This window comes from Dreissena polymorpha, chromosome 11 (genome assembly GCF_020536995.1).
Source record: "Dreissena polymorpha isolate Duluth1 chromosome 11, UMN_Dpol_1.0, whole genome shotgun sequence".
Taxonomy (NCBI): Eukaryota; Metazoa; Mollusca; class Bivalvia; order Myida; family Dreissenidae; genus Dreissena; species Dreissena polymorpha.
The window spans coordinates 48,542,264-48,569,636 of record NC_068365.1 but is presented as its reverse complement, the minus strand read 5'-3'; the positions used below and the strand labels follow the sequence as shown (position 1 = coordinate 48,569,636).

At 35.2% G+C, this 27,373-nt stretch overlaps 2 protein-coding genes across 5 annotated transcripts in view; both read right to left on the bottom strand.

The window, feature by feature from the left end:
* Window positions 1-27,373, bottom strand: part of LOC127851848 (uncharacterized) — a 425,589-nt gene that overhangs the window by 62,869 nt on the left and 335,347 nt on the right. The window lies entirely within an intron of this gene.
* The window catches only part of LOC127851854 (uncharacterized), a 70,680-nt gene continuing 48,685 nt past the window's right edge, over window positions 5,379-27,373 (bottom strand). Inside the window, exons 2-4 of one of the 3 annotated variants that reach the window (XM_052385809.1) lie at window positions 21,889-21,958; window positions 21,377-21,642; window positions 5,379-5,661 (exon numbers count right to left, since the gene is read on the bottom strand). In XM_052385809.1, the coding sequence (XP_052241769.1) occupies window positions 5,646-5,661; window positions 21,377-21,642; window positions 21,889-21,924 (318 nt within the window). In that variant the 5' untranslated portion in view covers window positions 21,925-21,958 and the 3' untranslated portion in view covers window positions 5,379-5,645. Of the gene's footprint in view, window positions 5,662-12,867; window positions 13,550-21,376; window positions 21,643-21,888; window positions 21,959-27,373 lie in introns of those variants that run through there. The other 2 variants (XM_052385808.1, XM_052385807.1) reach the window with 2 other exon arrangements.

Sequence of the window (27,373 nt, the reverse complement as noted above, 5' to 3'; positions counted from 1 at the left end):
ACATACAAGGACACTTAAAGGGGCCGTTTTACAATTTTGGCATGTATTGAAGCTTGTCATTAAATGCTTTATATTGATAAAGTGATAATATTGGATCTATAAGCTCCAGTAAAAAAAACAAGAATAAAAAAAGTAACCCTCAACAGTGCTCGAACCATTGATCCCTGCACCCAATTGTATAAACGCTGGTTAAAGTAACCGCTCGGGTACACTCTGGATCAGCAGACGATTTATTTCATAAATCAATCTCTGGGTTAATGGTCGCCATCTTTCGAACTACTTTCAAAAGTACAACAACAACAATAACAGTAAGAGACAATTTTAATTGCGAAAAGTTGAAAATTGAGTACATGTGTCACGGTTGTTGAGTGAAATAGTGTTATTTTCAACTGTGTATGAAGCATGTGAACTGGTAGTGGAATAACCGAATTGTTGGTGGAAATGGAATTTAGAAATATATCTAATAATTCATCATCGTGTAGAATAATCATCAGCAGCATTTCTGTGGAACATTGCACTATTCAAAAAACAAGTGTTTCATAGATATGGTGCTTTTGACATAGTTCACTAACCATCAAGACTGAAATGATTCATGCACACAGGTAAAGTAAATAATTGAATTTGTGCAGAATGTTTATTTTTTGCAAATTATTATTTAATTTGACCAATTTATTTTAGATTGATTGCACTGAAACTCAAAGTCTAAAGCTTAGTAAGACACTTAAGCCAGTTTTCTGAGAAGAAACAATACTTGTTCAGAGTATAGCAGGCTCATGCGGCCTCTGGTTTATTAATTTGGCCTCGGCCTTTAACCTGGGTCGCTTTGATTTCAGGTGTTTAGCCCCCATATCAACAAGGCTCTCGACCCTATATGTAGTTATTTCATATTGTTTAAAGATTTTGAAAACCCTCACTCGGTGCCAGTGGGGATAAAACAGGGACCTTCTTATAGCTAGATGAATGTATCAAATATGCCAGCAACACTTTATAATCAATAACTTTATAATTGATGATTCTGTTCTTTTAACTACATTACTAATTTACAAAACAATGTGAAACACATTTTTATGCCCCCAAAGGAGGGCATATAGTGATCGCACTGTCCGTCTGTCTATCTGTCACACTTTGCATTTAGGTTTCGAAAAAATGCTCATAACTTCTATGTCGCTTCAGATGTAACATTCATATTTGGTATGCATGTGTATATGGACAAGGCCTTCCCATACACACAAATTTTAATTTACCCCTTTGACCTTGAACTTAGGGTCGGCTTTTAGGTTTTGAAAAATGCTCATAACTTTATTAAAGCGTTTATCGGGGGCGTATGTCATCCTACGGAGACAGCTCTTGTTTTTGCTACTGTCCTCTGCACAAACCATGATATATCTGCATATATGCATCCAACCAAATAAGTAAAACTATTTGTCACTTAATTACAGTAAACTTATTGCATGTTAACTTTTCAAAATATATATATATACATGTATATATAATTATATATAACAGATCTTGAAAAAAACTCACATCAAACTTCAAATTGTTTTAGTAAATTATAGGCTTTAATTGGTATTGTGACATTGACACCACTCATGCATGCGACTATACAATTATACAACTATGGAGCACATTATTTATGAGAAATTCCAATACATCAACATATCGTCTCTGATTTAAGGCAGATAATCTAGTGCTTTTTGCTGCCATTTTTACTATTACACATTTTTTCATTTTATTTATGTTATGATGCATTGATCTTGTTTCTAAATTAACCAAGCAATCATGTTAAACTTTTGAAGAAAGATGTTGTCTGATAAATATAGAAAATATAATCACTACAAAGTGAACAAAATTCAGTTGAATACTGTGACCAACAAAGATTTGCCAAAGAGCAATTCAGATCATGATTTAAATTAAATACAAGTAATATGAAAGTCTGCCTATTGGATCCCAGTTAAGACTTATTTGTCAAATCTGCACATTAATTTTCCCTTAGCCATGTAGAATTGGGGACTAAATACCATCAAGTCATGTAAAAAGGAGCAGGGTATAGCACGCTGCTATTGATCTCTTGAGCTTTCACAGAATTTTACGGGTAATTTTCATACAAAAAATGATATTATGTAGTGTAATGATAAAGCATTATGAGCACAAATTATATCTCTTACTAGTGGTGCAAAAATCATTTAAGTGTCACATTTCAAAAGAAAATTTATATAAAAAGGTATTATTAATTGTTAAACGTTATAAAAGGTTATTTCAATTCACTAAAGCATTTAATTACAAGAACAAGTGCATTTTATGTCCATTACAATACATGTAACAGTATTGGCATTGTATTTATCTGCATTTGATGTGCATTTAATACACTTAAAAATGCAGACAAGACACACTTCTAACAGAAACAAATGTATTTTTTTTTGTTTTTTCCAGCATTAATACTCTTCAAGTGTATTTTTTATCATCCAAATACACTTTACCAGGAAAAGGTATGTTAAAATGCATTTTTTTTTTGTTTTAAGTATATTTTCAAATGCATTAAGACACTCTTATCTTTTGCAAAAAATGTTGAACAAAAACTTGAAAATATTTAATATACTAAAGCGTAGTAATAATTAAAGTTTTGTATGAGCATCAAAACAGTGTCAAATTCATACCAGTGCCTATTTAGTAGCAGTAGGCCTTATATGGTCTACTTGTGGTAGAAATTATGCATTTTGTATAATACAACATACATAAATTAAAAAATATAGCTACCCATACAGTTCAATACAATGTTCAATTAACTACACTATGCAAAGTTGAAATATGACATCAAGCTTGGAATAATCTTTTCAATAATGAATAATATGCTGTTTTAATTTATAAGTGAAATAGACACTTGCATATAAAAACTGATATTAAATCAAAACTAAATGTTTAATTTGATTTTTAGCTCCACTGGCCAAAGGTCCTGTGTCCATCGTGCATCCATGCATAAACTTTTCCTTTAAACATCTTCTCCTAAACTACTGGTCCAATTCTGATGAAATTTCTTAGGAATGTTCCTGGGGTGTACCTCTTTCAAATTTGTTCAAATATGCCCCTGGGGTCAAATTTGACTCTGCCCTGGGGGTCACAAAATTGAAAATTTGCTTAAATAAGGCCTATTTTGTGAAAACTTTCAAAATCTCCCGTCCATAACCATTGGGCCTAGGGCTATCAAATTTGGTATGTAGAGACATCTACTAGTCCTCTACCTAATTTGTTCAAATTATACCCCTGGGGTCAAATTTGACCCTGCCCCGGGGTCACAAAATTGAACATATGCTTATATAGGGTATATTTTGTGAAAACTTACAAATCTTCTCGTCCTTAACCATTGGGCCTAGGGCTACCAAATTTGGTATGTAGTGGCATCTTATAGTCCTCTACCAAGTTTGTTCAAATTATGCCCCTGGGGTCAAGTTTGACCCTGCCCCGAGGGTCACAAAATTGAACATATGCTTATATAAGGCCTATTTTGTGAAAACTTCAAAAAATTTCTTGTCAATAACAATCCGGCCTAGGGCTATCAAATTTGGTATATAGCGACATCTAATAGTCCTCTACCAAATTTGTTCAATTTAATCCCTAGGGTCAAATTTGACCCTGACCCGGGGTCACAAAATTGAACATATGCTTATATAATGCCTATTTTGTGATAACTTAAAAAAAAATCTTTGTCCATAACCATTAGGCCTAGGGCTACACAATTGGTATGTAGTGACATTGTATAGTCCTCTACTTAGTTTGTTCAAATTATGCCCCAGGGGTCAAATGTGACCCTGCCCCGGGGGCCACAAAATCAATTATATGCTTATATAGTGCCTATTTTGTGAAAATTTTAAAACTCTTCTTGTCCTTAACCATAAGGCATAGGGCTACCAAATTTGGTATGTAGTGACATGTTATAGTTCTCTACCAAGTTTGTTCAAATTATGCCCCTTGGGTCAAATTTGACCCTGCCCGGGGTCACAAAACTGAACATACGCTTATATGGGGCCAATTTTGTGAAAACTTTTAAAAATCTTGTTGTCCATAACCATTGGGCCTAGGGCTACCAAATTTGGTATGTAGTGACATCTAATAAACCTCTACCAAATTTTGTTCAAATAATGCCTCTGGGGTCAACTTTGACCCTGCCCCGGGGGGGGTCACAAAATTGAATACACGCTTTTAAAGCGCCTATTTTGTGAAATCTTTAAAAATCTTCTTGTCGAAAACCATTTGGACTATGGCTAACAAATTTGGTATGCAGTAACATCTTATAGTCCTCTACCAAGTTTGTTCAAATTATGCCCTTTGGGTCAAATTTGATCCTGACCCGCATGTCACAAAATTGAACATTATATACGCTTATATCTTGCTTATTTTGTGAAAACTTTAAAAATATTCTTGTCCTTAACTCTAGGACCTAGGGCTACCACATTTGTATGTAGTGAGATATAGTAGTCCTCTACAAAGTTTTCCCAAATTATGCCTCTGGGGTTTAAATTTGACCCAGCCCAGAAGGTCACAAAGTGTACATGTGATTAAATAGGGCCTATATTTAAGTATTTGCACATGCAGAGAAATTTGTTTCAGCCTTTTTTTCAGCAGTGGAGGGATACAGGGCCATCATGGCCTTCTTGTTTAAATACTCAAAAAATGAAACCGTGTTCATGCTTGCATGAACACAGTTTATAAATGCTGTCAGAATTATAAAATATGCAATTACTATAAATACAAATGCCAGGGAAAAGTGCTTTTTGTACTTAAAAATTCGAATGAATATTACAATAATACATTCTGAATACTTTAGTATGTAATTAACAGTTTTGTCTGAGAAAATCACTAACTTTTATATATTTATTCAAATTCACATAAATCATATTTCAAAAACACATCATGACTTGAAATCCTTTCACACAATACTGAAAAAAATGCACAGTTTCTGATTGTTATTGATTCTTTATTAATTTATACATGTACCATTTTTTAATCTTGATGCATCCTCAATTGTATAATGCACATCTTAATCTGTTTTAACAATTATAATATAAAGATTAAGGCTGACTCAGTAAAATAATAATCCATGATTTCTGCAGTACTTGCAGACAAAATAGGAATACTGCTGTGATATTATCTATCTATCTAATGGGATATTAATTTGGCTTCAATAGAAAAAATCAAAGCATACACATGTATAAAATGTGTATGTATATATTAGTTAAACTTAAATTGATTGACCATCGATACAAAGATATTATAATATATGTATGTATATATATATCCTTGTAAAACTAAAAATTAAATATGTATGTTTCTGTTACATCATTTAGGACTTTTATTTTCAGACAAAGTAGAGTGAAGCTTAAACAGTATCCAATTGTAACAGTCAATTTTGGGAAAATCAACCTTATAATTATTTTCTGTGTTGGCCAATGTCATAATTGGTATAAAATGTATATTGAACTGGAAGTTTTCTTTATTTTAAATGATAACATTTGCTTTGTCAGCCATAATTGTCACAATCAAGTGGTCTTTTTACACTGTAGTTTTCTCACTGACTATGGGTTTGTTCTGAGAATGAGCCACACAAAGTATCGTTGGGGAGATGAGTTGTCAATTTTATGTTTATCAGTCTTTCATAATCCAGTATACCTGTAAAAAGGGAATTTGTAACTAATAATCACACAATATACACAATTAAAATTGTCTGCATTTAGATTTATTTAGTACTGCACATTAATCATTTTCCAAAAAATATGTAGCAACATAACATTATATAATGCTGCAATACTAAAGTAATTTACTAATTAAAGGTCGCTGATGTGTAATGGATGTGGTGTCCACCTAATGATCTGGAGGTCACTGGTTTGATCCCCAGTGTGGGAGCATTCTTAAGAAATCTCCAAGAGACACCCAAGTACTGGTTCTAGGCCCAGGAAACGAACTCAAGAGCATTTCACATACATGTACGTAGTTAGTACTTTAAATTTAATCGAACTAAAATGGGTTAAAACTAACAACTGAAACCCTTATTAATACATTTTTTTTTAATCAAGGAAATGTGCAAATTCATTAAAAATAATGAGTAAAATTTAAAATTCTACTTTAAAGTAATCATGATAATTTAGATCATTTTCAGAATATTTAATGATGATAATGATACAATTATATATTCCCTAAATGATAAAAATAAAACATGTAATGTTAATTTATGAAAAAAAAAAACGTTTTAATTTTATCAATATCATGGTAATTACAACTAGATACAGGCAATTAGATCAGAAATGTGCATTAATTATATTAACCCATTCATGCCTAGTGTCCTGAAAAAAAGGACATTGCAAACAGCGTAGACCCAGATGAGACGCCGCATAATGCGGCGTCTCATCTGGGTCTGCGCTGTTTGCTTAAAGAAATTTCTGTAAGAAATATTCTAAATATAGAAATAAATATACCAGACAGTCCTACTTTTGGAAATAAATTGATCCAATTTAGAAGGATGGGAGAGTCCACTGGGCATAAATGGGTTAATGAACAACCCAGACATTTGTAGTGATTTATGGTCACTATTTGATTAACGTTCTATACATGACCTGTCATAAAAGGTATTTTTTAGCCAGTACTACAATCGGCAATGATAGTCTGTATTGCATACATATTCCAACGTCTATTATCGATTCGCTTCCTCAAACTGAACAAATATTTAATGTTTACATCGCGAAACGTAATGCATCCAGTTTCACTTTCGGTTGGTTGGTTTTGTAAACACCGTACTTTCATCTTAAAAATTGGATGATAGGGTGATTAAATAATAATGGAAAAGTAAATCACTTGGATAATAGGTCAAAATGCAACACAAATGAACGTTAATAGTGCTCTTAATATCAAAGATTCGGTAAAAAGTTTGGCGCTAGTTCAACGCGCATGTATACAGCCTCATAACAATAGACTGACAACCTTTTGGGTAGTAAAGTAGTAATACAAGGCAATATGGCGACCGTTAGCCACGAGGCCTATCTTACGGAGGAATCCGAGAAAGCCGATGTATCACGATTGCGCTCGGGTACTGTCATACCTAGGTAAGTTTGCGGTTATTCAGGTTTAGTAACCTTCAAGGTAACTTGATTGTATAAACACGATATACCGCAAAGTAACCTAGTAGTCCAGGCCACTTACAAGCAAAAATCCAAAACCTCAAACAAATTGCAAAAGAAATGCCGTAAGTATATTCGAACGGTTTAGGAAAAGTTCTACCGAGTATTAAAATTCGCCATCCGTAGGTCGAGCGCAAATTTGATTTTTTGCACTTGCAAATTGTAACCTGCGAACTTCATTTATCAATTATTTCAGCGAGAAATAGCATTCTGTTGCATTAAACACTTTTTAAACCGAAACAAACCTCAAAAAGTGTATTCAATGTTACCTTAAGATAGAGTAAATACATGTAAAATGCTAAAATATGCTTATAATTTTGACATTACTACTTACGTTGTACCGAAAACAAGCAACGTTTGGTGTAAATAACAAAGTCTATGGAGTAAAGCGGCGACGCGCTAAAGAGCATGTTTAAAAAAGAATGGTATACAGTTGAATCTAAATAGCTGAGACAAATTTATCTCAAACTGTTTATTTAATAAAAACGGGGGTCATACTAAGAACCGCTATATATGTATATTATCGAGTTCGAGCTATTGAGATGCGAGTGCGCATTCGCTATATGATACATATAAACCTCTGTAAACCGGACAATTGGAGCCTGCGCATAATAATATGGGTCTTTAAATGAACCTGGCTCCCAACCGGATGGTTCATACATAATAATCTGAAGTGAAGTCACTTGGAGGGCAGTTTGAACAACTTGATCCTTTGCATTCCTTGCATGCAACGGAACACTCAAGTCCATGCTTTCTGCATGAGCATCGCCGGGTGTCACAGTTTAATTTGCATTTACACCTCACTATCGCCAGTAGATCGGCTGGAGCGGGTGACATGTCTGTTTTAACTGGGACGTAGAGTCTGTTGTCCAACCTCAAGCCCCACATAGTTGGATCCAAATCGGAAGTCAGAGTCCATTCTCGAGCCTGAAGATGAGCGCGAAGAGAGTGGAATTTTGCTGCAGCGGATGTTGGTGGAAGGTTATTTATCTGTACACTGTTAATGCCATTGATGGTTGTCTCAGTGAAGAGATGTAAACGCAGGCTATTTAAATCAGATTAGCTCGATCCGCTGTAGAGGGTCACAATGATTATCTCTACCACTTCTGTCACTTGCTCCTGCGTCGTCCCTTCTAGAAATTCTGGCGAAATCGGCCTGCATGACTTGACTCGCCTTGGCTTTTTTGAATGCGATACCCTTTCTAATTCCAAAAGAAGGCGAATTAATATCCCACCCTGTCAGCGCATGAATGGCAGGAAGAATATGACACAACTGCGGACCATGACGGTTTTTATTTTCTGTAAACTCCACATTTTCGGCTTTCGAGTAGTTCCTGCGTTCTTGTCTGACATAAAGACGATGTCATGCGTTTGCATGTTGGCATGGTAGCAAAGAAGTACAAACAGATCTGTGTCTTCGCCAATAAGTGTCGTAGGCTGTGTAGAGGCAGATTTGATGGCTGTTTTTACAACAGTTACATCAGCATCTGCACTAGCTTGTACAACTGTGCATCCAATATTTTGAAGCACTTCAGTCAGAAGATTGATGAAGGCCTGTTTGTTTGCCTTGTTAGCCATGAAATAGTCCTTCCTTGAGCGCAATGGTTTTTCGTGTGTGAACAAAACATGTGTACCCATTACGCCCTTGCTCCTACGTTGGTGTGTAGCGTCTTTGGTTGAGGGCTCGTCTGAATATCCATCAAAGACTACTGTTGGCGTACCATGTTGGATACAAAATCAGCATATATCTGACACATTCCCTGGAATGTGTATCCTCTTGGCCATTGGATTCTATGAAGCAGTGAGCCGCCATCCAACACGTATGCCATTTGTCCGTCCTCAACACTTGCAGCACAATCACCCTGTGCAAATATTGTGTCTGCAAGTGTGGCTTTTTGTGCTTCACTCGTGCAGCCTGTGTCACCAAATAAAGAAGCTGGAACCGGACATAGTTCGTGTGTAAACACGGTACTCATATCTTCAGTTTTCCCACTGGCGGCTACCAGTAAACGCTGGAAGAGAAGCTGTGCGCTAACTGGCAATAACTCGCTGCAAATTTGCAGTATAGACTGCGAATTCATGGTTACTACCTGGTTTCGGTTTTTGAATGAGACTTCCATCACATCTTGGCCCTTAAGATTGTCTACAATTTCACTACCGATCTCCTTGGCGTGGTGTGCATTTACGCTGCCAGTAGATGTTACTCCAGTCTCAATGTTTCTCAAGGAGATTGTCGGTGATAAAGGCTTTCTTTCTTCCAAGAAAGCGATGACTGTATTCAAATCATTGCAATCTCGCTCTTGCCATGAGGAATAACATTCTTTGTGTTGCTCGCTTGTCTGGTAACCTGTTTGTGTTAAGTCTTGGATGGCTGAGTTAACAGCAACACACATTGGCATTAAAAGAAACCACTAGGCCCTTTGTACTTCCGTCATGCCCTTTCCTCTTGTCATCCCCCCCTGTTGACTAAAGAGTACGCACAAGTGTTGATTCTATAGTCAAATCAGTTGAGAGTCCAGCCCAGTACCGGTCACTTCGGCGTACAACATGGTGGCCGTGAACAAACTTGTCATGCACGTCGGGTGAGTATCTTGTAGATCATCCATCTTTTGAAGATACATATAGGCTGACTTTAGATACAAGTTGTGATCCGTCGCTGTGGGGTACTGCTTAAGGTCTTGTAACGTATTGTCGTATTTGCTTTTGACCTTTTCTATAACTGGGTGTGTCAGCAAACTTTCAGGTGATATCTGTTTTCTAAGTAGCTGATCGTATATGGCAGAAATCGTATCCAGGTCATTGTCATCATAATTACGTATCCCTACGTCAAGCTCTTGAAAACGATGTTCGTCTGTTTCAAACAGAACGTCTGACGGCGGTTCCTTTTGTGGATTAGCAGCTTGTATCGAATCAGCCTTGTCAGTGTCATTGCGTTCACATGTAGCCGTTTGTTGCGGTGTAGTTCCGTAAGTTTCAGCGGTAACCATCGCACTCAGTGCTGCATCGACAAGGAGGTTCCCCCGAACTGCTCTTGACACTGCTTTCACACTTATTATTTGGTCTACCGCATTCGGTGCGTAGACGGTTTCTAAGATCTCTTAAAGCCCAGTCGCATGCATGAGATTCCAACGCTTCCAAGAAAGCTCATTTGCATTTGAATTCCACCTAATCTGAGAACGATCCTCCTCAGTGGGCTGTCAGCGTTTTCGCGTTGTACTATGGTTGCAGATTTCCAGTACAGTGGCTGGTCAAATGTCACGATCGGTGTGCTATTAAAAATTTCCGCTTGTTCACACACAATTTTCAATGTCGAGTAAACACATGACCTGTCACTTGGATTAAGGTCAATCATTGGAAGAAATGTCACAACTGACTTGCCTGGAAACTGTCCAATTTCAACAGATTGCATAAATCATGACCAACCAGGGTTTGACAACTTCAGTAGCCTGGCGACTTTCACTAAGACATCTAGATACGCTGTTGGGTCTTGAACATTCCTGGATTTCAAATCTTTCAGTATTAAACTCGAGCGCTCTTGTTTAGGCCGGTAGAAGTGTACATTGATCCGTCCTGCTGAGACTACGTCGTCATTGGAAACCTTTATTCGAGGTATGGGGACGTCTTCTGTGACACCAGGGGTAACAGCTGCAATAATGCCCATGCCATGGAAAGTGCCATACCCGTCCAAAGTACATATAATGTGGTCTACATTATCGGCCACGAACTGCAAGGAAGATGACGACGTCACTCCTGGAATGTTCACTTCATTTGTAACAGAAGCACTGGTTTCAAATCTCATCACTTCTTTGTAACTTGAACAAAATTATCATTTTATTAAGTACATCAATCAGAAATCGCGAAAAAAATGATGGTGTAGTTGCACAGCAAGTCCTATTTGCATAGACGCGGCCTGTCAGTTTGTATTATAGCTTGTCTTATTGACGCCTTCTTAACACCATTAGTGGTTTTCGGAAAAAGTGTGGACAGAAATGCGCTTAACGAGCCAGGTAAGAAATCGGTGTGTTCTAAGGGAAGAAAGTGCATCTGGGGACGGGTATGTGTCTTTATTAACAGGCATTTCTTTAATCTCACTTTGTATAAGCTTTGCTGCTGCGTTGATGATTGACGCCTTCTGTTCTGCTGTGTCCATATTCTTCGGTTGGTTGTAAAAGTCATTCAGTATTGACGAGGCGGTTTCTTTGAATGTTACAATATTGGAAACTTCATTTAGTTCAGTAATAACCACTCGATCTTTATAATGTTCCTTCAACCTTTTATTCATGTACACGGCACTGAACGCTTGTCATGAAATAAATTCTTCCATTTGTGCAATTAAGTCATGTACACTGGTCTGTTAATTGTCATTTTCTTCCAACAACTGCATAACAGATACAAATGCAGCATTCGGCTCTCTATTTTTTGGTTTGCCTCTTGGAGATTTTACTGTAGCTTCTGGTCTTTTTATCAGAAGGTAATTGTCGTGCAGTTCTAAAATTGACATTGCATGTCTGGTGATACATTGCATCTGCTGCATGCAAATCTTGTGCAAATTCCAGTCTTGCCAACACCTGATAACCCCACTCATCCTTTCTACTTTCACAGACGTCCATGATTGTTGCTTGAAAATCAAACGTTCGCACAGGATACACATCATATCTTCTTTTTCAGCCCTTAAGTTTGGCAGTTTTGCCACAATTAAGCAATTCTTACCAAAGTCGAAACCGCCATCTGACCGTAGACGTCTGTATTCTTCTGAAAAACCTGCACCACGGTTTTCTAATTGCCTTGCTTCCCTCTGTCGACAGAAATCACGACGACAGTCTTTGTGAACACGTTGTCCAGATGTTACGATGAAGCTCAAACCCAGGGAGCTGGCGAGTGTATTTATTAGGGATGGTAACGATTATCCGGATATCCGGATATCCGAATACTGTTCAAGTGTCCGAATCGTAAAAGAGGATCCGAATACTTGCTTAAACGATATTACCCACATTGTCATGCACACTATGTTCCTTATTGTATATTTCGACGTTAATCTGTATACCAGACATCTTTGACAGACTACATAAATCCGTTAATTGGTTGTTGCTCAACGAGTGCCCCTGCCAGTTCCCGATCACCTTGTTGATAATGGCCGAGTTGCATAATTGCCAATTTGCGCCTCCGTGTTTTGTTTTATGGTCCTTATTTCCCGATAATTGACACTAACTGCTACTTGGCTTCTCGACGGGTGCAACAGTATAGAAAAATTATCTCTGCCCAATTTAAAGTCTCTATAACGGTCAAAATCAACGAAAATTTCGTAAAGTATTTCGTAAAATAACGTTAACACCTAAACAATCAGTGTTCCTTATAGCAATAGCCACAATTTCAACGCTAGATGTGGTATGATTACATAGATTTTTTATAGATACCAAATGCTCGTTTTTATTTATTTGTGACACAATTAATTCCATTTTAATTTCCCGCTTATATATCTATTCATACGACACACAAACACCATGTTAGTGTTCATGTGTCGTATGAATAGATATCGTTGCGGGAATTTAAAATGGAATTTAATATGCAAAACAATAATGAAAACGAGCAATTTGTATCTACAAACGGCTATTTTACCAGACCATGTCTGGCGTTGAAATTTCGGCAATTGCCATAAGGAATACTGATTTTTAATTGGTTAAGATTATTTAACGAACAATTGTACGAAATGTTCGTTGATTTTGAGTATAAATGTTGCTTTAATCAAAGTTTTTCAATTGGTCGATCAATTTGTATCTGTTAAAAAAAGGAGTATACGAATCGCGATTTCTCAAACTTCCGAATTATTCTGGCAGTTCCGGCAACATCGGTCCGATTGAGCACGTGTTCTCGTCGGCCGGCTTGGTACTTCCCATGCTAAGGAACAGACTTAATAGCGAAACAAAAACCTGGTGAGTGCATCTAAGCGAAAACAAATGAAATTAAACGGAATTTATTAACTGTACGTTGTATATAACGTAGTATGCTTTTGTTTTAGTTTTACGATGTATGTGCTTAAAAAAAAGAAATTACGTATTTTGCGACTTTGATATTGTTCTTATAAATAAAATAATTGAAATAAAGAAATCATATAAATGCGTTATATTGTTTGTTATTCTGTAAACAATGCACACTAACGTATTCACAGTGTTGTGATGATGGCAACTGCCTTTTGTAGTTTACCTGAAAAAGAATACGGATATCTGAATATATTCGGATAGCGGATACGGTTATCCGGATACCGATTTTGGATGCGATTCCCATCCCTAGTATTTATCGTTTCGCAACCCTTTTCTCTTAGCTGTGTGGTGGGTTGGCCTTCGCCCAGCTCCTTTTTGCATAATATACAGCAGCTCATGCTATGATCCCTGGAAATTAAATGAAAGTAATCAAAACACTCATAAGAAGTAACTGTTTCATAGATTAACGATAAATTACTCTACAAGATAAACAATTTTGGATATTACGAAATGTTTACCTGACATCTTTCTTTTAATAACTAGACATAAAGTAAACAAGCAAATTCGTTGAATTGATATCCCCCGCCAATATGCTTCAGGACACTCATACCAAGTTTCAATGAAATCCGCCAAAGCACTTATAAGATATGGCTTTTGACACAACACGCATTTCTTCAAGATACAAAGGGCCATAACTATGTTATTATCAGATGGTGTACAATGACATTTGGCGTGCATCATCCTATTATCCATATACATACTCATACCAAGTTTCAATAAAATCTGCCAAAGCACTTCCAAGATATTGCTCCGAACGGACGGACGGACGGAAAAACGGACGGACGGAAGGACGGACAACGCCAAAACAATATCCCTCCGCCTATTGCGGGGGATAAGTAATAGATACAATTGCTAGCTGTGTTCTTTTATCTATAAGCACTTGGTGCGTGCTGCTTTAAAAACATCTTGTATAGCACATGTAAAACGAGATCCATGTTTAGTCCATATAAACGGACTCCCAGAGCCTTTGATAATTTTTGCTATGGCAGCTCTTGCAGTCCATATTCACCCCTTCATAAACATGGGTGCAGTTCAGCGCAGCGAATCCTTGCGCTTCACTTAACAGACGTCGTTCGAGACAAATTAAGGAAATTAATGAAAAAACTTCATAAACATGTTAAATTTACCTGAATGGCAACCTACGGATGTTATCCTTTGCATGCACCCTATAAAAACACGACGATGTTTCAACACACTTTTCTCGCTGACATGTTTATGTTTAAATTTGAAACAGTGTATTTTGTATCGAATACCACATCGTTATCGACTTTATAGGCTGGAGCACATAACCCGACGTGCAAAATATTGGTGTACTGCGACCTAACCAATATTGGGTCAATTTTCCAATATGGCGGATACAGCGTACAAAACAAAACCTAAGTCAATAAAATCAATTATTTCTTGCTTTAATGGTACCATTTGGATGAGTTTGTGGTTTAGATAGGTAAACTTTAATAAGTTCTTGCAGTTTCAGTGTTCCTTAACCCTTGCATTTTTGATAACATTTTGCACCCATGGACAAAAGAGAGCGCATTGCAACTCGAAGCAGCCCATTGGGATATAAAGCTTAGAGATGAATTATTGCAACTAGATCCATGTTATGACATTATTCATGATTTGCATCGGATTCATTACATAGATTATAGATCTATCTGAATAATTTATGACAAAAATAAACAAAATTGCACACCAATACATCACAAACGGGCTAAAACGAACATTAAAATGAAATATTCGAAAATTGAAATTTGACAAGAATGGTCTTCCATAGTTTTTTTTTCTTTCAAGTGTATGTCTTCCTTAGAAAAGTTTTTTTTTTTGTTATTTTTAGCAAACGTGATTTTACATGATTTTACATATCATTTTAACGTGATTTTAAATATCTTTTATACAAGATTATCACTATAAAGAGCGCAGAAAAAATAAATGGTAAACAAATATTTACATACGCTATGACGTCATGACTTGTTTTCCAGCGGTCAATTTCAATTTATTTAAAGCACAGACACAGATAAATCGGGGTTTTATTTGGAGGAATTCAATTGTCATGTGTTTATGAATATACCATTGTATAATGTTAGGCTTTAACTCACCTTTTAATACCAAACAGCGACGAAAGTTACGAGTCTCCGCCTTTCCTTATAGCCTGTTTTCCTGTCTATTCGTCCACCTAAGAGGTTGAACGCGCGCATGCGCCTTACATGTTGATATGGATGAATGAAACTATAACACAAAGTTCAAGCAATATCTTATCTATAAGTTTAAACAACAAAAACATGTCGATAACTTCGGTAACACGACTTATTTACTTACGAAAAGGTTGCTGTCGACAAATCAGAATCATCCAAACGTTTCCTATGTATTCGTTCACATCATTCGATGACGTCACGCGCACACAATTTGAGGCCTCGGAAGGGGAAACACAGATCGGTTAATTGCACCATGACTGAGACATAAAAGATGAGCCCTTTCGCCACGAGATTATATAATATTATCCGTCCGAAATTATATTTCCTGTCATTAATCATAAAATAAACACAAATAACAACTGTAGAAATTAGATACACATCTAAACAACAATAAACTTTGTAATATTAACAACAACAAAAAAATAACAAAGTTTGTCTTTCGAAGTTTAATTTATGCAGTGCATGCACCGAAAAGCATCTCCCCTCCTCAAGACTCTTTTCTTGTCACAGAAAGCAAGGTGAACCCAATGTCCGCACTCATCACACTGTGCCCAGTTGACTATTTTAATAAACGAATTTTAGTCAGCTCTGCGAGGATAAAAAAGTCCACATATGCAGCAAACCTCGCTTTCCCCTTCTGAATCCGTTGAGTTGTCGCTGTCATTTATGTGAATGTCATTTATGTGAATGACATTTAACCCACTTGTAGAGGGCTGTGGACTTTTTGTGAGCTGCGGAAACGCTGGGGTCACGTCATCCTTTTGGGATTTTACAAGTCTATTTCTTTAATGTACAGCTCGCTCGTGATTTCCTTACCACCAGGGTTTGGTTTAGTAAGTTTTTTTCTCTTATTCATGCAGTTACATTTATTCTTATTTGTGTGCACAGTTGTTTTATTTTTTCTGCTTCTGACTTTTTTGTAGATAAGCATCGATTGCCTCTTTTCCTGAACAAAGTGCATTTATCTTTTGAAGCGGTGTCTCGTCTCTAAATGCTTCACACGGGTAAAATTGGTTCTGTGAAATTGCTGTCTTGTCAAGTGGGTATATGCCTGTTTTCTTAAAGGCAGACACAATGTTCCACAGACTCATAGCCTTAAGATACGCTTGACAGGCGATGGCAGCTATATCGTACTAAGTTACGATTTCACCCATGTTGGTTTTCATGTACGCAGCACATTCGCTGTAATAAAACCGCTTGAATGGCCCGAACACTGCGACACCAAGAGGTTGTAAAACATGTGAAGTGTGCGCCGGCAATACAAATATGTGTATGTTGTTGGAAAGCGCCCATTGGATCAACTCGGATGATGTATGAGTTGTATGTCCATCAAGTATAAGTAGGCCGGGTTGGTTCTCGTGGTCCCGTTTTACATGTTTTAGACAATGGATTTTTAGGTAATCCTGAAAAACTGTGGTCGTTGACCACCCGGAATCGGACATAGCATAACCGGCCCCAGCAGATGCACCTTTCATTAAGTCTTCGTTGAATCTTTTACCTGTTAAATTATAACATATTATTTAGATTAAGTCCGAAACATATCGGTAGTGTTGATCGAAAAAGACGTAATATCATTTGGTCACTATCAATTTATCGTTTTAAATGAGATACATATTGAGTTTTTCTTTCTTATACAGTGTTTTTTTTACTTATAAAGTCATGTTCGTAATTAAAAATTGTCTGACGTAAAATTGTATAAACTATGGTTAATGGCATAGATATTCGATATTCGTTTTTATACCTCACCTTTAAAAACAAAGTAGGGAGGTATGTTGCTTCCAGCTGCGTTGGCATTTGCTATGAGGGTCGTCGTTGCTGATCGTGGGGACGTTACTTAATGTGGTTTTTCATTGGAAGGGGCAATTATATTTGGCGGTCTGTGCTCTGGACTTATGCCAGTCTCGTCCATATTAAATATCAGGTCTGGCCTGTTTTCAAGATGTAGGGTGTCAATGATATTCTTAAGATTGTGAAAGTATGACTGAACGGCCTCTGGGGTAGTATTTTTCGCTCTGTTGGAATCCAGAGCAGATGGCTTTAGTGTTGAAAGCCTTTCTCTCCAACGTCTCAAGAAACCATAAAGCCAGCAGTTACTTAGGGGTTTGTCTCTTTTCCTTCTTCCAAGCTTGAACGCCAGTTCGCCGGCAAGTTTTTTCATTTCCATATTTGAATACCCGTATCCCAAATCTTGCACATTGTTCCGCATGTTCTACCAGCCCCAGTTCCTCTTCTGTCTCAAGTACGGTTTCCCTCGCAAAATCTTCAGGATCAACCTTGCCAGAGACTCTGTGCCTCAATGTCTGGTAGGGGACACCATATTCCATCGCCGCCTTGCGCAGAGACGATCTATGTTTCTTTACATCATAGTAAGCCTTAAGAATTTTATCTTTTGTATAGTTTCTATACTTGCCATGATATCTGGATGGAGTGGGCTTTTGAACGAAAGAAATGATTAGGAATTATCGGGCTCAACAATTGTAGAATTTGCAAAAAGATAAACGCCATAACGTTAATTGAAAATTAATTGACTACAGACATCGCAGTAACCCCATTGCGGGCCTCAATTTTTTAGTTAAAGCATCTGTGTGACTTGATAAAATTATGTCATTTGATCCGGGCAATCCAAACAGCCTTGCAGACGGAAAGACAAATGTAAACACGGAGATAAAATGTGAATTACATGCATATTTCATTAAAACTATGACTGTTTTGGGCGAAAGGTTGGTTTATATTTTGAAAAATTGTTAAATTGAATAGATTACTTACGTTTTTAGTTCGCATTTTTCACATATCTGGGGAGCAAAATATCTCCTGTCAAAACTTGTATAGAAACCGGGCACGCGCGACCGTTCGGATTGCTGCAAATTTCGCGTGAAGATTGTTCACAAATAGATAGGGCTGAACGAATAGATAGGAAAGAAGGATAGAATGGTTGCAACTTCCGGTATAAACATTGTCAAGAAATAATAGGCTATGGAAGCCCAAACATACCATACAAAATTAGGGTTAAAACCGGAAAATGTATGGCGGATATCTTGTAAACCGCACGGAGGCATGATGGCGAATTTTAATACAAGGTACATATTGCGTATATCTATGCGATGAACGTTGTTTTGTTTCTTTTGCAATTTGTTTTAGGTAATTTCTTAAAGTGGCCTGGATTATAACCGCGCAAAGTTGAATTTAACCACCGGTAAATTTAACCAAAACATTCCCACAATGCATTTTTAATGACGTAATTTTCGCGCCAAGTGTCACGCTCCGATTTCGTTAACACACAAAATAAACAGTAACATGTATTTTTGTTTTATCAAATTCATTTACAAATGAATTTACAATACAGTAAAGTGTACATTTTAACTTTGGGTTCATTAAATTATTTAAAGCGTTTACGATCATATGACCAGCGAAAAATTTATGATGATGTCGGGATTCGCATCATTTAGTGGAATCCCTGGTGCTTCCAACTGCGAGAGAGTGCTTGCAAAGACGCCAACTGTTCTTGTTGTTTTAAGTGATGTAACATATACATGGTCGTCGTTACATGCTAGCCTATTCTTCTCATTTGGCTAATAAGTTATAGCCCGTTTTCATGCCTGCGTTATAAAATAATATCTTTCGCCAAATAACGATTTTTACACATTCAAAGCACAACGCTGAGTTTATCATTAACTTTAAATTACATCCGAAAATTACTCTGTCTATAGTCCAATCTTGCATATTGTAATTGAGAAATGTGCGAGTCTTTTTGACGATTTATTACAAACGCGACTTATTTCACATGTACATGTACTGTATATCGATATAATTTGAATTATCAATTTATCACATTTTCCTTATTTCGTGCAATGTGCATTGTTTTTAATCCGTGCATATACTTTTGACATTTAAGAATGTTCAACAAGCCAAACAAATATCGCACAATTCATAAATAATCTGCAATATTTGCTTTTCGATTTAATTCACGTTAGGCAAAGAGATGTGTAAAGTATAAGATGGTAAAAATAGCACCACACTGGAATTCGGAATGTCCCATTTTGAACACGGGTATTATCCACTCATTTATTGTAATGGAATGTTGTCCAGTCTTTGTGTATTTATATATTAAATTATTTTATTGTACAATAAGGACATTTACCATATACAAATAAAACATTGTGCAAGTTTTAAACATATGTTTGTATGCAGAAATCTGCAAATGCAACCGAGTTTACCAACGGCTATTATTTGATAAACTGCTCCGGTTCATTTGAACAGCAGTAATGACGTGGCGTGTGACGAAGAAGAAAGTTTATCGAGTTCATAAACTCATTTGAATATAGTGATAGGGCAATACGTTTTCCGACTTCGGACGACGAATTTAAGGACGCACGGAACGTGTATTTTATATTCTGATATGGGTATGCCGTGTGTGATCCGATGCATCAATGGCGCCCATGTTAAAATCATTTCTCCGAGAACAGGGAACGACAAAAGTACAAACAAAAACAAAAACACATTCGAACTAGTACCTGACCTTTAATAATCCTTTAAAATCCATAAATAATCCATTTAACTCAATAATTGACGATTTTGCATCAAGGGTCTTTAATAACTGTTTTAGCATAGTTAAATAAAGACCCTTATGCCATCCTATCACTATATTCAAATGAGTTTATGAACGCAATAAACTTTCTTCTTCGCCACACGCTACGTCATGTACATTATTGCTGTTAAAATGAACCGGAGTTTATCAAATAATAGCCGTTGGTAAACTCGGTTGCATTTGCAGATTTCTGCATACAAACATAATTATGTTTAAACTTGCACAATGTTTTCTTTGTCTATGGTAAATGCTCTTATTCTACATGACATTTATTTAATATATAAATACACAAAAAATGGAAAACATTCCATTACACAACAGATAAATGAGTGGATAATACCCGTGTACAAAATGGGACATTCCGAATTCCAGTGTGGTGCTATTTTTACCATCTTATGCTTTACACAGCTCTTTGCCTAACGTGAATTAAATCGGAAAGCAAATATTGCAGATTATTTATGAATTTTGCGATATTTGTATGGCTTGTTGTACATTCTTAAATGTCAAAAGTATATGCATGGATTATAAACAATGCACATTACACGATAAGGAAAATGTGATAAATTGACAATTCAAATATGTCTATATACAGAACATGTACATGTGAAATAAGTCGCGTTTATAATAAATCGTAAAAAAATTGGGGAAAATGACGCAATAAGTATGTCATTTTATGACGCCATCAATCAGCTGATTCATTATACGGATGGCGAAAAATTATGTCATATGACTTGATTTAAAGGTTGAAGGTCGTATAATTTTGAAGCTAAAGTTTTCTCGACTTTATTTCTTATGAAAAATCATTTGGTGGTAAGCATTCCGTGCACGCGACAGGTATATCCCACAAGGTTTAATACAGGCTAGTATATTCCATAAGGTGTTATACCGTCAATGTCGCGTTGAAAATGGGATAAAAATGTTTATAATTGCATAAAACATCAAATGTATCGATCAGATATTTCTTTGAAAACGATCTGAGTGTATTTCCACGTGTGTATAATTTCTGCCTTAATGTTTGAAAAATTACTACTTGTACGCAAATTGATAATCACTACATGATAATCACTACACTTTTGACGTAGACAAAAACGCATACAATCGAGTACCTTTAATTGACATAATAATGTCTCATTGTAGTGTTATCCTTACCCGTTATCTTCCAAATAAGTTGAAAAGGGCATTCCGAAATGGCTATCAAACGGGACATGGGATTACCATTCAGCTAATGCCCCATCTTGATTTAAATAGATACGATTATACAATTTACGATATATTTTATTTACCGGATATGTAAAAGACTCTATGAACAATCCTTCACGAGTTTACACTGGGTAGGTAATACTAGATACGCCATATTGGTTATTGCTAGCTATTTAGTTATATAACGGAAATAAAACTTACGGTTTTGCATTTTTTTTGAATTTCTCATACGAAGTGAGGTCGCTGTAGGCTTTGTTTTTTTTCTCAAACATTTGATTAAGGTTACATTCCATCTCATCAGCGACCTCTATCAGTCGACGTGCTATGTTTTCAGCTTTCGATGTTTCAGCTTGTCTCGCATCTTTACGCATTTGAACTTTAACAAAGGCCTCGAAGATGTCTTGCGCCTCAGACAAAACACTCTCATCAGAAACGATTTCTTCAGCATAACCCTCTCGTTCACGGATCTTACAAGTATAATTCATGTCAGTTTTTATAAAATTAACCTTCCAGGAAAACAAAATATTCAAAATTTCTAGCACTTGGTGTAAGAGAACACAAATTGTTAGTAAGTTACAGCCAACATAAGTGAACGAAACAAAATTGGATGACCACAAGAGTTCCAGTTTGTTAACGAAGTTAATAAGGGTTTGCGATGAACAAATAAACTATGAAATGATTTTTTAATGTTAAAAAAATATAAAAACAATTACCTGATTTATAAATGCTTGCGTCGCTTTGTCTGACATGTTGAACGCAACGGTAAAGCACAATTAATGCCTCCTGCAACATTCATTTACATAAAAGTTCAGATGTTTTTCGAAATGGTAAAATTTCAGCTTTTTAAATGTTATATATCGGATGACATAGATAAACACGATAATTAATATTATTCTTTTTCTTTAAACATTGGTCCCTAAAGTAATTCCAGAAAATCTGATAATGGTCAAACAAAATACCGTATTTCTCGGGTGATGAATAAAACTGTTTCAATCAAATTAATGAAAGGTTTATTAATGTGACTGTTATATATATATTTTTTATTTTTATTGTTTAATGCAAGAAACATTTGCAGTCGTCCCGCGTGTGAATCTTTACCTTGATTAAATAGGTACATTGATACATATTACAGGCAGGGCAACAGATAAGGATCGTTTTATCGTTTTTACGATTTGCATTTGGCAGAAAATGAATTAATGAATTGAAATAAAAATCGATCGTACAATAAACGATTACGAAATTGGAAAACGAATTGCAATCGATTCTTTGTCGTTTTATTTTACCGATTTCCTCCGTATTGTGTTCGATTTGAATTAGTATATTGTAACCTTTAGTGCGGTCGTAATATAAGTGAAAAGCTTATATGAACACCGGTTCAGAACGGTGTCTACATAAAAATTTCTTCCGTCGAAAACGTACGCGTAAATGTCGGCATCTAGTTCTAATCGCGAAGGTTCTCAGAAAATTTCATTAGCGGCGTGCGCGCCTAATATGTTTCAATTTTTGACGCGAAACGAACCGTCGGGTAAAAACGTTGCAAATAGTGTTTTATCGGAATTGATATCACAGGTTGTGACAGAAAAGGAAAATTTCAGTGCAAAATACTGCTCTGAGACTGAAACACATGAGTGTTAAAAAAAGAACTCATTATCATATATGCTTTGTCAATAGACAATTTTATGAATGTATTATTATAAACAAACAAACATTGACAATGTGAATGCATAAGAACTTTAGTTAATTTATTGCAATAAGAATTGCTACAAATTGACGAAAATTAAAGAGCTCATCTCATCGGGAAATAAAGGTAAGTTTTTTATCAACAGTAAAGAACTTTTTGACAATTTGATTTGAGGGAAAAAACAAATTGTTTCAAAAAGCTTGCAGTGAAAACTAATTGACATGAAATCTTATCTGTTGCCCTGATTACAGGTATATTGCTAGAATTATCAATGCCACCTTACATTACGTTTATACCAACAAAAATCAACATCAATTCCGTGTATCTTTTTAAAATAAATTTCTTGTCTCTTGTTTAGTTTCCTAAGATCTTCAGATGGACTCTTCCCGTGATCCCATTCAATGTAAAGTGAAGTCTTATATCAGATATCCTTTATATCCAAGCGAGTACTTTATAGAATATATCTGAATGTGACCTTTCTTCCTTTTTTAGAATATTAAACGAGTATTTATTTTATTGTTCAATTCTTCATATTGCGTCATTTCGAATGACCTTACCAACCACACCACATTTGCAATCCACATCGAGGGGTATTTTGATCGTAAGGATTAAAAACCGACATTTCAATACCATAAATCAAAATATGCTCGAGAATTTTAGCGAAAACCTCAATATGGCACCGTATGTAGTATGAGTGATGGAACTTATGCATACAATCTTTATTTATGTTATTATCCAATGTTCTTCAATTGATCCAACATCAATAATTGAAACTTTGTTAACCTACATAAATATTTTATTGTTATCTGTTTATCAGTATATAACTAAATAAGACCCTTTTATCATAAAGCATTTAAAATACTTTGGTTTATAGAGCTGTTTGATTTTATGTGCAAATATTTTTGTTATTGTAAAATGTCATTAACTGTATTAACTAATACGTAAATTATAACTGGAACAATATTCAATGGAATATAATAGCAAGAAAAAAGATTGATTAGAACTTTTTCATTCACCGGGATTCTAAATCAAACGCGCTACCACTTCAGGCTTTAAAATGTAGTTTATTTTCAACGTTTATTTTTAAGGCGTCAAAAAGTTATTTGTTTAGAAGGTTTTGATTAATAAGCAATAAACTACCGGTATATTTAATTTGAGAAAAGTGAGAACAACAAACAAACATTGTTTAATTGTGGAAAATCGTGAGCTTGTAAACAAACCTAAAAGAATCGCGTATTGAGACAGATTATCCCATTTATCGCTTCACAGTCCTCCGCACTCCTCGAGCGACAACATTACAAGCCATATTTAAATCGACCCATTTAGATAATCGTCGTACAATTCAGAAAGAAGCCCAATAAAGGTGGTAAAAGGCCTTATTACTAAGCTTGGTTATGCATGCAAATTTTCAGACAAATACAATATAACAAGTTAATAAGTTGCAAATGAGGTCGAGTGTTTAAAAAAATAATAATTTATTACTGCTAGTAGAAATAAAAGAAAAATGATTCAACAAAAACGAGATGTTTCCATTTGAGCACTAGTATACTAGTATTCCACATAAAAGACCACATTTTTGTTTAAATAATGCTAGTTTGAGTTGAATAAACCCACATTTGTCAAAAATCCGCTAAATGTTTGGTATTGATTTTCGGGAGAGCCTGTTCCGTTAACGTCTAGTTCAAATAATTTTCTATATCGCAAACTCTGTTTTGAAGCAGATCGGATGCACATAAATGTATTTTAAAGTCATATTAAGTTGGCGAGTCAATTATGTATAAACTGGAGTTATGTTTATTGTAATCAGCAATTGTACAAACTTCGATGGCCGCATCATCAGATAATTTCAAAATTCGTGAACATGGAATCATTGTTTTTACCGACGTTACCGAATTTCACTTCAGTCCATACTCATATTATGTATGTTTAAAGTCTTTGGGGTTTTAATTAAAGGAAGTCTTGCGATTCAATAATCAGATCTTATGGATAAAACGGCGTACCTGTTAGTTGTTGTATGTATTATTTTTTTTACAACGTCACTAGTCTGTAGCCCGTGTATATATTGTATGTTTAAAGAAGGTAGTGTGATCACGATGCAGCAAACGATATGACAGTCAATCTCAGCATTGCTGTCGCATAGTTTTAGTACGGACAATCAGAACACTCGCACGGATATTCGACGATTTTGTATATAACCCTAGAGCTGAGCGAACAAACGAACGTGCAAGGTTTAAAAATGGTACTCAAATTTGTCATTGTATTAGTTGCACCGCAATTACCGAAGATTATGCTATTTAATAAGACACTCGTGAGATGTAGAAGTATCAATATATCGGGGTAAAAGTGTGCTCTGAGCGTGTTTATAATACATTACTTTTTTGTACAACCATAGCTTTACTTAATACGATGCCAATTCAAATTAGCAGTTCATTGACTTCATGCGATCTTTAATTCGTTTGATTCATCGATGGTTGCCAAAACAAAGGGCTGTCGAATTGGGTACTTCATCAAAATTATATAAGTTTAAGTTAATTTTAAAAATACGGTATTGTATTTCGTGACGTTGCCTTATAATGTTCAAATTCAACAGGAATGAGATAAGCGCACGACAGTCACTCCGACACATATTTGTGAGAATTATATACTTGTATATTCATTGGACGTTTGCCGAAATCGAGGAGAACAAATGAATAATGTTATTCAGAATTTTTTAATATGAATTTGATACTCTGAAAGGACGTTATTAGATAATTTGGTCTTTAAAATTGTTACACATTTTGTGTTGATATGTGTGGTATTTCAATGAATCCTATTGTGTATTTTCCAATAAACTGTGGTGTCAGCAAAACAATTCGGTTGGGTCCTGTGAACCATTTCATTAATATTAACATTTTTTTCTACGATCGTTAATGTAAAAAAATGAGTGTTATTTTTTTACGACGTCAAAGTACCATAAATAAAATACGACTTAATAAATATCCGTATTTTGTTCCCACTAAATTTAAGTGACGCAGTCTAAAAAAATAATGACGATATTTTAGCGCGATTTGTCCACATGCGTAAACATTGAAATTCGATTTCATACGATAGATCTATGAAGGCACCTTATAGAATGATAAAAAAGACCAATGTAATATTTTGGATACGACAATTCTAGTCTACAGATATGTAGACAATTAAAAACTGTTGTGGATAAGCCACTTTCTGTTTGTCAAGAAAAGTAAAAATAATGCTTAATGTAAACAGACGATTAAAACGTGAGTTGACAATTTGTTCAATTGTTGCTTAATTAATATTTGTATAGCGTACTTTCAAAATTAAAAATAAAATATAGTTGCTTAATTAATATTTTTGCAGATCTATGTTTATATTTAAACCACAAATATATATTAATTTATGTAGGATTGGTGTAATAGTCATTATATAAATAAATCTATAATATTCAAATATGTGTTTATTAAAAAAATCTCTGGTTAGTTGCATCTTTGTTTTCTTTTAATTGCTTATTCCATTGTTTAATTGTTCTTTAAATTGCAGGACCACATATCAGTTCGGCATTGGAAGGATGTTGAATGAAGTGAAACAATAATGGATAGATCTGAATGTAAGCAATGTAAGTAAATTGAGTTTAATTTGTGTGATTCATTTTCGAAAACAGAAGTTTAATTTTCGATATTTTATTCCATTGCAAATCATTTTGACCACCGTGGGATTTTCATCAGTCTAATAACTTCTAATTGCTTACATGATTTTATAAATCCTGTTTATTATCCATACAAATATTTGTTATTATTATTGACCAATAATATGAAGTTTTTATTGGAGTGCTAAAAAGGCAAACGACAAGACATTTAAGAAAGAGTCAGGTAGAACCGGTGGTAATCATGCATATGATCCATTAACAGAAACGAACAGAGAATAACACATATATTATTCACGTAAGCCTTATACAGCTCATCGTAATACATATTATAAGACATTCATTTATTGGTGAAAAATGGGTATTTAAAATAATTATACAGTATGCGTGAGAGTGTTGTGTGTTCATATAAAAATGAATTGAATATATAAACCACATTTCAACAAAAATCAGTGGAAACAGGCAAAAAAACAAAAACAATGTGCATTCATTTTATAATGAATGGTACCTTAATGACAATCATAAACGTTGAGCTAAAAAAAACTACATGTATCTCTTTTCTTTAAGCATGTAATACAGTAAATATTTAACTTCTTAAGGGTCCCTTTATTATTACTATTTAAAAGTTACTAAACATTATGCCTACTTGGTCTTATTGAAAAACGTTTTGATATTGTTTGCGATCTTTCCTCTAAATAAAACGGACTATTGCAGAGTGTACGGATTCACAGCGATGAAGTAAAGATAGGTCTAAATGGTCAAAGTTTCGAAATGAAATTTAAAACATAAGCTTATTTGAAATTATTGTAGTGTTTTAATCCGTCTATATCGAAGAAACTCAATTAAAAAGTATTATAGAATCCACATGGGAATTATA